At 40.2% G+C, this 14,661-nt stretch overlaps 1 protein-coding gene across 1 annotated transcript in view; it reads left to right on the forward strand.

The window, feature by feature from the left end:
* The first annotated feature begins 2,933 nt into the window (after window positions 1-2,933).
* The window catches only part of LURAP1L (leucine rich adaptor protein 1 like), a 42,490-nt gene continuing 30,762 nt past the window's right edge, over window positions 2,934-14,661 (forward strand). The window contains exon 1 of the mRNA XM_002708094.5: window positions 2,934-3,977. Coding sequence (XP_002708140.1) covers window positions 3,678-3,977 — 300 coding nt within the window. The 5' untranslated portion in view covers window positions 2,934-3,677. The remainder of the gene's footprint in view (window positions 3,978-14,661) is intronic.

The raw sequence follows: 14,661 nt of genomic DNA on the forward strand, positions 1-14,661 counted from the left end.
GCTTTTGGCTCTCACTCTGATTTCAGTGTTCTGCCAGTAGGTACTCTTGGAGACAGTAGTACTTGAGTCCCTGGCATCACTTTGAAGACCCAGATTGATTGCCTGGCTGTTGACTTTGGCCTGGCCCCACCTTGGTTATTGTGTATATTTGTAGGATATACCAGCTGATGGGAGATCACTCTCTCTCTCGCTCTCTCTCCCCATTTCAAATAAATAAAAATAAAAAAAAATTAAATAAAATACTCCTTGGGTAGATTTTAAAATAAATAGCAATGCATTTTATTTTTGAGCTAGCTTTGGCATCAAATACTAATTTTACTGTTTGTGACTCATAGCAAAAGTAGGTGTTCCATTTTCTATAGTTACACTGGTGACGATTTGACAATAAAAATCTTTGTTGACCTAGTTCAAGCTGAATATTGAATATGTAAAGTGCTGCACAACCAGACCTGTGCTGAACTTTGTAAGCATAAGACAAAAACTTCTTGATCGAAGCACAAATTCCCCATAATTGCACAGAACAATGTAATTCTTATGAATGAGCTTGTGGTTTTCCATATTTAGAAAAAAACATGTAGTTTTATCAGTAAGTTGAAATTTAATCTTGTTCTTTGATTTCTTTTCTTTTCTTTCTTTCTTTCTTTCTTTCTTTCTTTCTTTCTTTCTTTCTTTCTTTGACAGGCAGAGTGGACAGCAGTGAGAGAGAGAAAGAGAGAAAGGTCTTCCTTTTCTGTTGGTTCATCCCTCAATGGCTGCTGCGGCCAGCACACCACACTGATCCAAAGTCAGGAGCCAGGTGCTTCTCCTGGTCTCCCATGCGGGTGCAGGGCCCAAGCACTTGGGCCATCCTCCACTGCACTCCCGGGCCACAGCAGAGAGCTGGGCTGGAAGAGGAGCAACCGGGACAGAATCCGGCGCCCCAACCGGGACTAGAACCCGGGGTGCCGGCGCCTCAGGCAGAGAATTAGCCTATTGAGACGCGGCACCAGCCATTGTTCTTTGATTTCATAAATGATGATTCTAACTTTGAAATGGGTCACCTAGCACAACTATTTTCTTAATTTCTTTTTGAGAGGGAGAAATGGGGGTGGGCATTTGGTGCCCCAGTCAAGACTCCACATCCCATTTCAGAGTCCGTGGTTTGAGTGTCCACCTTACTTCCAATCCAGGTTCTGGATAATGTGCACCCTGGAAGGCATCCAGTAACAGCTTAACCATCAAGTCCCTGATATCCATCTGGGAGACCCAGACTGAGTTCCCGGGTCTCCACTTTGGCCTGGTCCAGCCCTAGCTATTGTGGGCATTTAGGAATTGAATCAGTAGATAGAAAAATCTCTCTTGGGGGCCCATGCTGTGGCTCATTTGATTAATCCTCCGCCTGCGGCACTGGCATCCTCTATGGGCACCGAGTTCTAGTCCTGGTTGCTCCTCTTCCAGTCCAGCTCTCTGCTGTGGCCCAGGAAGACAGTGGAGGATGGCCCAAGTGCTTGGGCCCCTATACTGGCATGGGAGACCAGGAGGAAGCACCTGGCTCCTGGCTTTGAATGGGCGTAGCTCCGGCCTTAGCGGCCATTTGGGGGGTGAACCAAGGGAAGGAAGACCTTTCTCTCTGTCTCTGTCTCTGTCTATCTCTATCTGTCAAAAAAAAATCTCTCTTTGTCTCTCTTTCAAATAAAGTGAAATTACATTTATAAGAGAAAAAAGAAATAAATTGAGATATAACATACACATTTCTGGCACGTTCACAAGAGAATTTCAGCAGCTTTCTTCCTGTATGAAATTCATTCGGAAGACCTATGTTTTCTCTCCTTATAGTGCTATAAGGAGAAAGTACCATGAAAACACACAAAAACTCTGGGATGCATCTGCCTATGCTCTTATGTGTGTAGAATTTGAGTAATGAAGTTTCTGGGAGTGGAGCCTTAGAGAGACCATATTAACAAACATAAATAATTATGTGTCCTAGAAATAGAAAGACTCATATTCAAAACTACTCCAATAGAATCTAAAAACTACAGTCTGCTGGATTGAAAAGTATCTTCTACTTGATTACTGATACAAACTGATTGCTGAATCAAACATGTAATCCATATGGCTCATAGTAACCTACTCAGCAGAAATCTCAGAATAAGAATTTGTACAACATGTATTTTTATTAAATAGTTGAAAAATTACCGAAAAATTATAAGGGTACAACTTCTGACTTAGTTGTTTTCAATAGTATTTATCCTACAATTAAAAAAAAAAGTATTGGGGTTGGCATTGTGTCATAGCTGGTAAAGTCACTGCTTGTGACACTGGCAACCCATATGACCACCAGTTCCAGACCCGTGGCTCCAATTCGGGACCAGCTCCCTAATAATGCAGCTGGGAAAGCAGCAGCAGGTGGCCCAAGTCCTTGGGCCCCTCCACCTGTGTGGGAGACCAGAAGAAGCTCCTGGATCCTGGCTTCAGAGCTACCCAGCTGCAGCCTTTGGAGCCATTTGGGGGAGAGAACCAGGAGATAGAAGACCTCTCTCTCGTTTCTCTGTCTTTTCTCTCTGTGCAACTCCAACTTTCCCATAAATAAATCTTTAAAAGAAATTTAAAAAGTAACTCAGTAACATCCTCCTTTTAAAATCCCACTGCTGGCTCAGTACTCATACAATTTATCCTGAATATTTAGTTTGTTGCAGTGACACACTGTAACATTTGGTAAGACAATTAATTTTGGTTGGAATTTTTCATTGAACTTTTGGTAAAGCCATTTCATTCTTTCCATTGTGTAAACTTGTAAGGAAAGTTTTCTAAACTAGCCCCCCCCCCCACTTTTTAGGAAGGTAGGGGGTTGAGAATACTCTCAACTAAGGCTTGAAGTTGAGACCTTGCTAGAGCTTGCAGGGTTGAGGAAATTACGGTGGCTCTTCTTGCCTGTGAAATACGGTAGTAGGGTTGGCCCTGGTTTGGTCCACCTGCCAGCGGAGTTTAAAGTTTCCAAGGCTCAGAGGAACACAATGACTTGGATCAAAAGCTTCGTTGGAAAGAAGGACATTTCTGCGGCATCAAGGAAGCTGTAAACTCCTGCTAAACTATCTCTTTTTTTTATGTCTCTACGCACGCCACCGACCTCCTCTGTCACTGAGCGGAGAGTTTATCTGCCAATCCAGGATATTTCGAAAGCTTGCAGACATATGGCTTGGAAAATGAAACGACCCAGGAGTGTGGCCACATCATTATTTTCTGTCGCGTAGTACCAGATGGGCAGGCAGTGACCGGCGCAGGGGTGTGAATGGACAGTTTTATAATGTGAAAATTTTTCACCTTTAAGGCGAAAACAGAGTTTATTTCCCTTTTTTTAAAAAAAAAAAATCTTGAATACTTGGCTTTCCCTCCCTCTCTGCAATATCAATTAACCCAACTTTGCAGTGGAGTGGCCAGAAAGGAAGACAATGAAGCGATCTGGACAATCTTAGTGTCACGGGAGTCGCAACGGTCAGGGAACCGCGACTGCCACCCGCCGCGTCCTTTGAAGGCTGGTTCCGCACTGGGGATTATGGCGAGGACGGTGCCCTCGGTCCTCTGAGGATAGAGACCCGGGCACCACCCGAGGGGGCTGCTGATCACGCTGCAGCCTTTGAGGTCGAGGCTGCCCCTCTTCTGCTGCCTTGTATCACCATTATCCCCGTCCCCGCAAAGTCATGGAAGACTGCCCGCTGCCAGACCTCAGAGATATCGAGCTGAAGCTGGGGCGCAAAGTCCCCGAGAGCCTAGTGCGCTCGCTCCGCGGGGAGGAGCCGGTTCCCTGGGAAAGAGACGGGGACCCCTGCGGGGGGAGCTGCGCCGGCGGTGGCTGCAGTACCAGCAGCAGCAGCTGCAGCTTCCCTGTCTCCTTGTCGTCCTCCTCATCGTCCTCCCCAACCTCTGGCTCCCCAAGACGTGGCCACTCCAGCAGCGTGGAGAGGCTGGAGACCAAGCTTCACCACCTCAGGCAAGAGATGGTGAGTGCGAGGCGCCGGCCGCGGGGGGGAGAGGGTCGGGGCCGAAAGAGGGGGCGAATCCAAGGATGGGGCGGAAACGCGGTGGAGGAGCGCGCTGAGGGCGCGCGTCTAGAAGCTGCTGCAGCCAGGCTTGTTTACCACGGACTTTGCTCGGTCATGGTTTGCTACCACGACAGAGTCTGCTTTGCTCTGTGTACTTTCCGATATCGCCGACTCACTGCACCCTGCCCAGGCTGTGCCCGCCCGCAGCCTTTCCCGCACCCGGCTGCCGAGGGTCTGCAGTTACAGCACACATCTGGGGCCTGCTGTGCGCCGTTCACACTTTACACAGGTTCCAAAGGTGGCTCAATCCAATGCGCTTACTGCAGACGGACTTCCTGGTTTGCCGGGAGGTGGCGCGCCGGGGTCCTTGCGGTTTTCCTTCTTTGCTGGGTCTTCCAACAGGACTGCTCCGCCTCCCGCGCCCCGCCCCACCGCCCTCCTAAATGCACCAGCTGCAGCTGTTTTAAGGCCACTGTGGAAGAACTACAGCTGGTTCTGAAAACAATGGCCCACTCGTCCTGAAACTGCTGTGGATAGCTTGCTTTACTGTTCTGATCCATGAAACAGGTGATCCCCAGGCCTAGGGATTAGCTAATTAACCACTTCCTACCCTTGTCCCTCAGTTTAAAATCATCAATTGGTGTCTCTGTCGTTTGCAAATGTTAGCCTAAGCATAGGACAACGGGACTAGTACGGGGTTTCACAGTGCTAGTTATTCTGGATATATCGAGGCTGAGACATCTTTACTTGGCGTAAGTTCTTGGGCAAGTCATTTGCACCTGTACACCTATTTATTTTTACATGGATGAACTGATTGGAGGATATTATGCTTCCCCTACATCCTTTGAAGAAAGTGATCACAAAGCAACAACATAGGCTACCAGCTTGGAGAGGAGGAAGGCAGGAACAGTGGGCCTCTGTCACCAGCAGGAAGGTGAGATTTTCTTACAAAAATGACCCGGTCCACTGGGGATTAGCATCGAAAAGAAGTTGCCCTAGCTCCTCTCTTTCTGCAGTTGGAAGACTGCAGGGAATAAATTCCAAGGATAAAATAATCTTGGCAAGTATATTTGTGTAGAAATCTGGTCTTCAGAGGTCATGTCCTATGTTTAGAACCCTGGGATGTCACTCTAGAAACCTCTTCCAAGATGATGAAGGCTGTCTGCCTAAGGCCTTTAATATTTGTGTCTCAAGAATTTTTTTCTTGCCACTTGGAATGTTCCAAATGTTAAATGTCAGTATATGTATACATACACAAGCACACACAAATATATATAATCACACATAAGGATGCTTCAAAAATATTTGTGGAAAGTGAAATTAAAAGGTAATGCATATTTCCATGAATTTTGAGCTCTTTTTTATGTATATATACCTGTACCCATATGTATGTGTGTATTCATGCTCCATGTGTACAGCGAATGATTCAATTACTATATTCATATTTCACTAAGTACACACACTTATAGGTTTATACATATTAGTCATTTGACAATTATTTATTAAGCATTTACTATATCCTGGTAATTAAATAGGCACTAAAATACAAAATGAAGGAGTCAAGAAGCCTGCCTATTAAGGGCTCTCAGATCTCATTTGCCCTTTATTTTTTGTGGTATATCAACGTAAGTGTGTTCAAGAACTACAGGGTAAAGAAAAATTCTGGTTATTTTCGAATAAGGATATCTTCTAGACATCTGTGTTTCTTAATGAACATTTCATTGATTTGATAGCAATTTGTTTTCCTGAACCAGATCTTGCTGTGTGTATTGATCACAGCATATCAATTGCCAAAAGCAAACAGAAACATAAACAGCAGCAGCCAACAGCCGATTGCTAAACTGATTATTCCTTATACTTTCTATGTTAAGATCAACATCTATGTATTTAGAAGGATTGATGCCAGATAGATGTTTTTGTGTTTAATTTTGTATTCCACTAAAGGTCTCAATCAAGCAAATACCAAGCTTGACAGTGGGGGAGTAGAGGGAGGGGTTTATAATAGGTATCTTCTCTTGCAAAGGAGACCATCTCCCCCTCATTTTATATGACTCTTATGAGTGTTAGCAGGCATTTTAATGTATAGATGACAGTGTAATGAGACAAACACTACACAGGTGCAATTTTGCAGTTCTTCCTATCTCCTCCTGGCCCATGTAGCAGTTAGGGGATTAAAACTGATGTGTGACTTATAGTTTCTATGGCGTTTCTGTCCCTTATGACAACCCTTGATGTTATGCCTCATCCCACATCTCGTGCTTATTGCTTTGAGGTGCTGTTCACAGATTAGTCCTCTGGATGCTCTGGCATTGTCACACTTTGGCCTGCCCTCAGAACTCCTTCCTAAGAAGTGCTTTAGCCATGTGTAAGCCTTCCCAAAGACCTCCAAGAATTAAGCTTCTTCCCCTCCTCTGCCTCCTCCTTCTCTTCTCTCTCTCAAAATATTTATTTATTTATTTGAAATGCAGAGTTACAGGGGTGGGAAGACAGAGAGTTCATCCATCTGCTGGTCCATTCACCAAATGGCTTCAACAGCTGGGGCTGGGACAGGCTGAAGGCAGAAGCCCAGACCTCTATTTGGGTCTCCCACATGAGTGCAAGTTCCCGAGTTCATTATCTTTTGCTTTCCCAGGTGCATTGGCAATGAGCTGGATTGCAAGAGGAGCAGTGGAGACTCGAACTGGCACCCATATGTGATGCTGGCTTTGGCAGATGAACCCACTGCAATGCCAACCGCATCACTCTTCTTTTCCTTTTACAGTGGATGTGTGTCCATTGACAGATTACATCATAGTTTCACAGCAAAGTGTTCTCAACACTTAAGCTTCTCTACACACAGGGTTTCATCATTGTCCCTTTCATTTCTTTTCATGCTTTCATGGATAATTTCCTTCATTATTATCTGAAAATGTCCTTGCTACTGCTCTCTGAGATTTGTGAGAGGAGTTATACAGCAGGTGAGTTACAAAGGAGATGGAAAAGGAGAAAGTAGTTGATTCTGTGGCCAAGGTTCTTAATGCTAAAGGTCTTAAAACAATATAAAAATACAACAGGTAACAAAGAGTATAGGATGGAAAACAATTTTCAAGGATACATTTGATATAATAGTCCAATCCAAGGTAGACATCAAGACGTTTTAAGAAGGGGACAAATGTTCCCAATACAAAGAGCTTTCACTTTGAATTAGAGATGAGGAAATTTGATGATAAAATGAACAAATGCAGAGATACACACCAGGAATTTATAATAAAATTGGAAACAAGGGTCAAGTCTTCCATGTAAAGTCTGCCCAATAATATTTGTTCACTACTGTTTGGTTCACAGGGTACTTTAACGTCTGTTGTATTTGAGCCTAAGATCAGAATGAGAAAGAGGAGGTGTTCTCATCCAAGTTTTTAATGTGATTATTGTGGCTTAGAGATGATTTGGAAAGTAGACCTAAGATCACATAGCTAATTAGTGAACAGAATCATAACTTGAACTCATATCATACATTGTTACTTCTCCACAACTATCTAAATTCCAGGAATTTTTCTTCATCTACAGTATAGCCTTTATAAGTCTGTGATATGTCAGCAACTCCACAGTACTAAGTGATCCAGAAAAACAATGTGGTAAGGGTTGCTTAATATATGCAGTCATTAAATAATCAACATGTGCCACAAGAACATGAGAATATATAAAAAAAGACTGCTTTAAAAATGTCAGTCTTTGGGCACTGGCATTGTGGTGCAATGGGCTAAGTTCTGGCTTGCAAGAATGGCATCCCATACAACAGTGTCCCCTAGTTTGAGTCCCAACTTCTCCACTTCCAATCCAACTCCCTGCTAATGCTCCTGGGAAGGCTGCAGAAGGTGGTCCAATTACTCATAATTCCCCAAATTTTCAACAAATATAAATAACCTGTCAAAATCTGTGCCTAAACATTTATTACTAAATTTTATGCTCCACATTTGTCATATAAGATATTAAAAGGGTTTTAGTGTTATTTCAGTGTCATACTTTGAGAATGAAACATTATTTTCATCATTTTACTCTGCAAGAATTCTTAAATGCATAAGATTGTCAAGGCTATCACTAAATAATAGAAAATGGAAATGAGAAGGGGTCTAAGGGAGCCTCCCATATTTGCCTTTCTAGTAATTACTGTTCAAAAAATATAGTTTAAAATACCTGTTGATGCCACATGTTAGAATTTAGTCAATTATGTCTGATGTGAAGATGATTTATCAATATTAAGTGAATGTAATGCCATTATGAAAATTGACTTGAAAATATTATGTCCTTATTTCCATATTTTTGGCAATAGTTTGCAAACAGCTAAATAACAGAGAAGTATAAAGTTATGAAGGTAGTTACTTATTGCTCCCTTCCTACTGAGGCACTAAAATGCCCTGCCTGTTTCCTCAACGTCTGCTTTAATAAGGTTTTCTAAGTAATACCCAGGACTAGACACAAAGATGTACACAGACCAATACAAACAAGGTAGAACATCAATCAAAAATGTCAAAATTCTTAAAATTCTTGAGGACGGTAGATTTATACTTGGTTTTTGTTGTTGTTCATATTTTCTCTAACTGGTCTATTCCACATCTACCTCCTCCTCTTTTTAAAAAATTGTTTCCTTGCTTTGTAATGAAAAGAAAAAAAATATTTTAAATTCATATAAAAGAGAAAATTTCACTAATTGAACTTCACAATTGCTTTAGACATGCTTCAAAGGAGGCTTGGCGATTTCCATCACCTAGATACCCTTAGGTGTATGGCTGAGAAGCTGAATGGGGGAGGCATCTAATTTGATGAACTTACAAGACAGTTGAAAAGATAACGTGGGAATGTAATTTGGTCAGAGAAAGATTACAAACCAACATGTCAGCAGGTACCAGATGCCACAGCAGAGATCAGGCATGAGATTGAGATGAGCAGATAGAGCTCAGGGGATTTCTCAAAGGAAATCTGTCTTGTACAAGAAATTAAAAGTGCTGGTAGCTATGCAAGTTGAGAATTTACTATTAAGAATAAAGACATCAAGACTTCAAATGTAGACCTATACATACACATATATACTATTTTACTTGAAAACAGAAATATTAATATCACAGAATGAAGGATTCATGACAGTAATCCTGACATTTGGAAAGTAGAGTGCATTGTCATTTACATGGTATGATTCAGTGAACCAATAATATGATATCCACAAAAGTGTTATACTTTCTTTATATATTAACTTACATGGGAGCCCAGCGCTGTGCCTCACCAGTTAACACCCTGGTCTGAAGCACCAGCATCCCATATGGGCGCCGGTTCTAGTCCTGGCTGTTCCTCTTCCAATCCAGCTCTGTGCTATGGCCTGGGGAAGCAGTGGAGGATGGCCCAAGTCCTTGGGCCCCTGCACCCACATGGGAGACCAGGAGGAAGCACCTGGCTCCTAGCTTTGGATCGGCGCGCTCCAGCCATGGAGGCCATCTGGGGAGTAAACCAGCGGATGGAAGACTCTCTCTCTCTCTCTCTCTCTCTCTCTCTCTGCCTCTCCCCTCGCTGTGTAACACTTTCAAATAAATAAATAAATCTTAAAAAAAAACTTATATGAATAAGAGAAAGCATAATGGGGCCTGCACTGTGCGTAGCTGGTAAAGCTGCTGCCTGCAGTGCCGGCATCCCATATGGACTCAGGTTTGAGACCCATCTACTCCACTTTCGATCCGGCTCTCTGCTATGTCCTAGGAAAGAGATAGAAGATGAGCCAAGTGCTTGGGCCCCTGCATACACCTATGAGACCTGGAAGATGCTCCAGGCTCCTGGCTTCAGATCAGTTCAGCTCTGGCCATTGTGGCCATTTGAGGAGTGAACCAGCAGATAGAAAACCTCTCTCTCTCTCTCTCCCCCTCTTTCCCTCTGCCTCTTTGTATCTCTGCCTTTCAAATAAATAAATAAATCTTAAAAAAAAAAGAAAAAAGAAAGCATGATGTTTGTCTTTCTGTATTTGGCCTATTTCCCTCAGCATAATGATCTCCAGTTGCATCCATTTTGGTTGCAAATGTCAGGATTTCATTTATATGACAAAGTAATATTCCATTGTGTGTATATACCACATGATCAGTTGATGAACATATATGTTTATTCCATACCTTTGGTATTGTGAATTGAGTTGCTATAAGCATGGAAATGTAGTTATCTCTTTCATTTGCTGCTTTCATTTCCTTTAGATATATTTTCTAAGAGTGGGATAGCTGGGTCATTTGGTAGATCTATTTTTAGTTTTCTGAGAAATTTCCATGCTATTTTCCATAATGGCTGTACCAATTTGTATTCCTACCAGTGGTGTATTAGGATACCTTTTCTGCACAACCTCACCAGCATTTGTTATATTATTATTGTTATTATTGATTTTTGGATAGTATACATTCTACCTGGAGTTAGGGGATACATCATTATAGTTTGTATTTGCATTTCCCTGAAGGCTAGTGATACTGAGTCTTTTTTTCATGTGTCTGTTGGCTTTGTATAACTTCCTTTGAAAAAAAAAAACTTTATATTCCTTGTACACTTCTTAAATGGGTTGTTTTATTGTAGTTTCTTGAACTCTTTATATATTCCTGATATCAATCTTTTTTCGGATGCATAGTTTGTAAATATTTTCTCCTATTCTGTTTGTTGCCTTTTTATTTTGTTAATTGTTCCCTTTGCTGTGAATAAGCATCTTACTTGATGTAATCTCATTTTGTAGTTTCTCTTTGATTGTCTGAGCTTCTGGGTTTTTATCTAAGAAGGCTTTGCCTGGGCCGGCACTGTGGCTTAGCAGGTAAAGCCTCTGCTCATCCCATATGGGCACTGATTCAAGTCCTAGCTGCTCCATGTCTGATCCAGCTCTTTGCTGTAGCCTGGGAAAGCAGTAGAAGATGGCCCAAGTCCTTGGGCCTCTGCACCTGCATGGGAGACCTGGAAGAAGCTCTGTCTCCTGGCTTCAGATCAGCACACTTCCTGCCATTGCGGCCAATTGGGGAGTGAACCAGCAGATGGAAGACCTCTCTCTCTCCCTCTCTCTCCCTCTCTCTCTCTCTGCCTCTCCTTCTCTTGCTGTATAACTCTGACTTTTGAATTAACAAAAAAAAAAAAAAAAAAAAAAAAAGAAGAAGTCTTTACCTAGGCCAATGTTTGCAGCATTTCCCCTATTTTTTTTCCACCAGTCATTTGATCCTTTCAGGTCTTCAGTTTAGATCCTTGATCCATTTTAAGTTGATTTTTGTATAGGACATGAGGTAGAAATCTTGTTTCAAACATTTGCATTTGGAAATTCAATTTCCCCAACATTGTTTGTTGAAGAGACTGTCCGTTCTCCAGGGAGTAATTTTAACTTGTTTGCCAAAGATTAATTGGTTGTAAATGTGTGGATTAATTTGTGGTATTTTTACTCTTTTCCATTGGTCTACATGTCTATTTTTTGTGCCAGTACCAGGCTGTTTTGATTCTAACAACCGTGTAGCATGTCTTGAAATCTGGTATCATCATGCCTCCAGCTGTGTTTTTATTGTTTAAGAATGCATTGGCTATTTGGGGTATTTTATGTTTCCATATTAATTTTATGATTTTTTTCTAATTCTATGAAGAATTTCCTTAGAATTTTGATTGAAATCACATTGAATCTGTAAATTACTTTGGGTAGTATGGGCATCTTGATATTAATTTTTCCAATCCATGAAGATTTTTCCATTCTTATGTCTTCTGTTTCTTTTGTTGTTGTTTTTAAATTTTTATTGCAAAGATTTTTCACATCCTTTGTTAAGTTTATCCCAAGGTATTTAATTTTTTTGTACTCATTGTGACTGGGACTGCTCTTATAAGTTCTTTCTCAGCGTGGTCATTGTTGGGTTATAAGAACACTATTGATATTTTGCATTGAATTTATATCCTGCAACTTTGCTGAATTCTCCTATGAGTCTCTTGTGGAATTTTGGTTCCCCAATTTAAAGGATCATTTCATCTGCTTGCAGGAATAATTTGATTTCCTCATTTCCAATTTGTATTCTTTTGATTTATTTTTCTTTCCTAATGGCTGTGGCTTAAACTTCCAAAACTATGTTGAATAATAATGATGAGAGTGGACATCTTTGTCTGGTTCTGGAACTTTCTGGAAATGCTAACAACTTTTATTTTTTCAATACAATGTTTGCAGTGGGCTTATCATATATTGCCTTTCTACTATATTGAGGTACCTTCCATCTATACCCATTTATTCAGATTATTATCAGGGAGGAGTGTTGTATTTTACAAAATGTTTTCTCTACATCTACTGAGAAAATGATTTGATTTTTTGTCCATTTAATTAATGTGACATCTCACTCATTGATTTGCGTATGTTGAAGCACCCCTACATACCAAGGAGAAATCCTACTTGATTTAAGTGGGTGATCTTTTTGATATGCTGTTAGATTTGATTTGCTAATATATTATCGAGGATTTTTCCATCTATGTTTATCATGGATATTGGTTTACAGTTCTTTTTTATGGTTTTATCTATGGTTTTGGAATTTAAAAAATGCTGGCCTCATAGAATGAGTTTGGAAGGGTTCCCTTCTTTTTAATTGCTCTTGAATAGTTTAAGAAGAATTGGGAATAGTTCTTTTGGTAGAATTCAGCACTGATGCCATCAGGTCCTGAGCTTTTTGTTGTTGAGAGGGTCTTTATTACTGATTTAATCTCAGTCTTGGCTATTTGTCTATTCGGATTTCTTAGAAAACTTATTTTTATATATCTATCTATCTATATTTATTTTGAAAATCAGAGTTACAGAGAGAGATGAGGGGAGAGAGAAAGAGAGAGAGAGAGAGAGAGATCATCCATCTGTTGGTTCACTTCCCAGCTGGCATCCAGGGCTATGTTGTACCAAACCACAATAGACAGGAGCTTCATCTGGGTCTTCCATGTGGATGGCAGGGGCCCAAACACTGGGGCCAACTTCTGCTGCTTTTCTCAGGCCATTAGCTGAAAGCTGGACCATGTGGAGCAGCTGGGACAGAAACTTGCACCCATATTGGATGCCAGTGTCACATGTGGCAGCTTTACTTGCTACACCACAATGCTGGTTCCTCAGGTTTTCTATATATTTATGCCTTAATTTTGGTAAATCATAAATGTCCAGAAACATGTCCATTTCTTCTAGATTTTTTTATTTGTTGGTATTTAGCTGTTTATAATAATTCCTAATGATTCTTCGTATTTCCATGCTATTAGTTGTAACACTTCCTATTCTGCTGCTGTGGGATGGAATGTTCTGTGGATATCAATTAGTTCTATATTGTACACTGTTGTTTCTCTGTTAATATTTTGTATGGATGATCTATCAATTGATTTCCATTCTCTATAAATGACAACTACAAATGATATTTTATGTCTCTTTCTAGAAATTTACTGAACATATACAAGGATGCTTAGTTTCTCTATACCTTTAGCTATCATTATAGAAATCTATCTTTGTATGTTTGTGTGTGTGTGTGTGTGTATAGTTTTAAATTTGAAACTCCTAGGAGTTCATGTTGCAGCTTTTTTTTCCTAGGTTCAGCATATATTCTGCTTTTCCTTTTGTCTATATATATACATATATATATGCATGTATATATGTGGGTATATATATACATATATATACACTACACACATGTACTTCTCTTTGATGTACAATTTTTAGTGCTGTGACTTCAGATAGCTTATTGGCAAAGGACAGAATTCACAGGTAGTCACTCTGTTATACAAAAATGTTGCAGTTGGAGAAGCAAAGAAACACAGTCAACAATCCTCACAAATAGAAAAGAACATCATACAACTACTGGTGGGAAGATATATGAAAGGTCATCTCGACCAGTTCTCCACTAGCCTTTCTTGTAAAATGCAATGCTCTGCAGGGATAAGGATGGAAACAGGGACTCCACTGTTTCTGGAAGTGATTCTGAAAGGTACTCATAAAGGGAAACTTAATGCTATATTTTTTGAAAGAAAAAGAAAGGAGATACCCTTTAACCTAGAAATGCTGATGCAAATAACACTACAGAAATTTATTCTAAAGAAAGAATGAATTTGTACAAAAATGTAGTTCATGTGTATATATTTTATTTCAATCATATATCATTGAAATAAAAGTTGGAATTATCTAAATTACCAATATGACATGTAAGTTGTTTATGTGCACATGATAGAAATTGTTAAGCCTATTAAAAAAAAAGTAGTTATGGACTAGAGAAAATTTTTGTGGTTGTATGCATGTGCAGAAGAAACCAATGTAATAAAATACAGTGTTAACAGTGGAATCATTGCATAGTGGAGTTGTGAGCAACATGTTTTTCTCTTGTGGGCTTTTTTGAATTTCTTCTGCACTATGCATATATTATGTTTTGCTAAAAAAATATAGGTAGATAAATATAATTTACGTATTTTTAAATCAAAGAGTATGAGTTTTGGAATAAGGCATAGCTAAATTTAAGGAGTCATAGTTCTGCCTTTTACTAGCTATGAATAATTAAACATATAATTTAAGTAATAAGATTATCTATGCAAAATAGCTGAGATCCTCCCTGCTAGATAGTACGCACTCATTAACCATTTGTGTTTTGCTCTTTCCATTTGATTCATGGTTTAACCCTTTGATTCTTAT

Source organism: Oryctolagus cuniculus, chromosome 1 (genome assembly GCF_964237555.1).
Source record: "Oryctolagus cuniculus chromosome 1, mOryCun1.1, whole genome shotgun sequence".
In the NCBI taxonomy this organism is placed as follows: Eukaryota; Metazoa; Chordata; class Mammalia; order Lagomorpha; family Leporidae; genus Oryctolagus; species Oryctolagus cuniculus.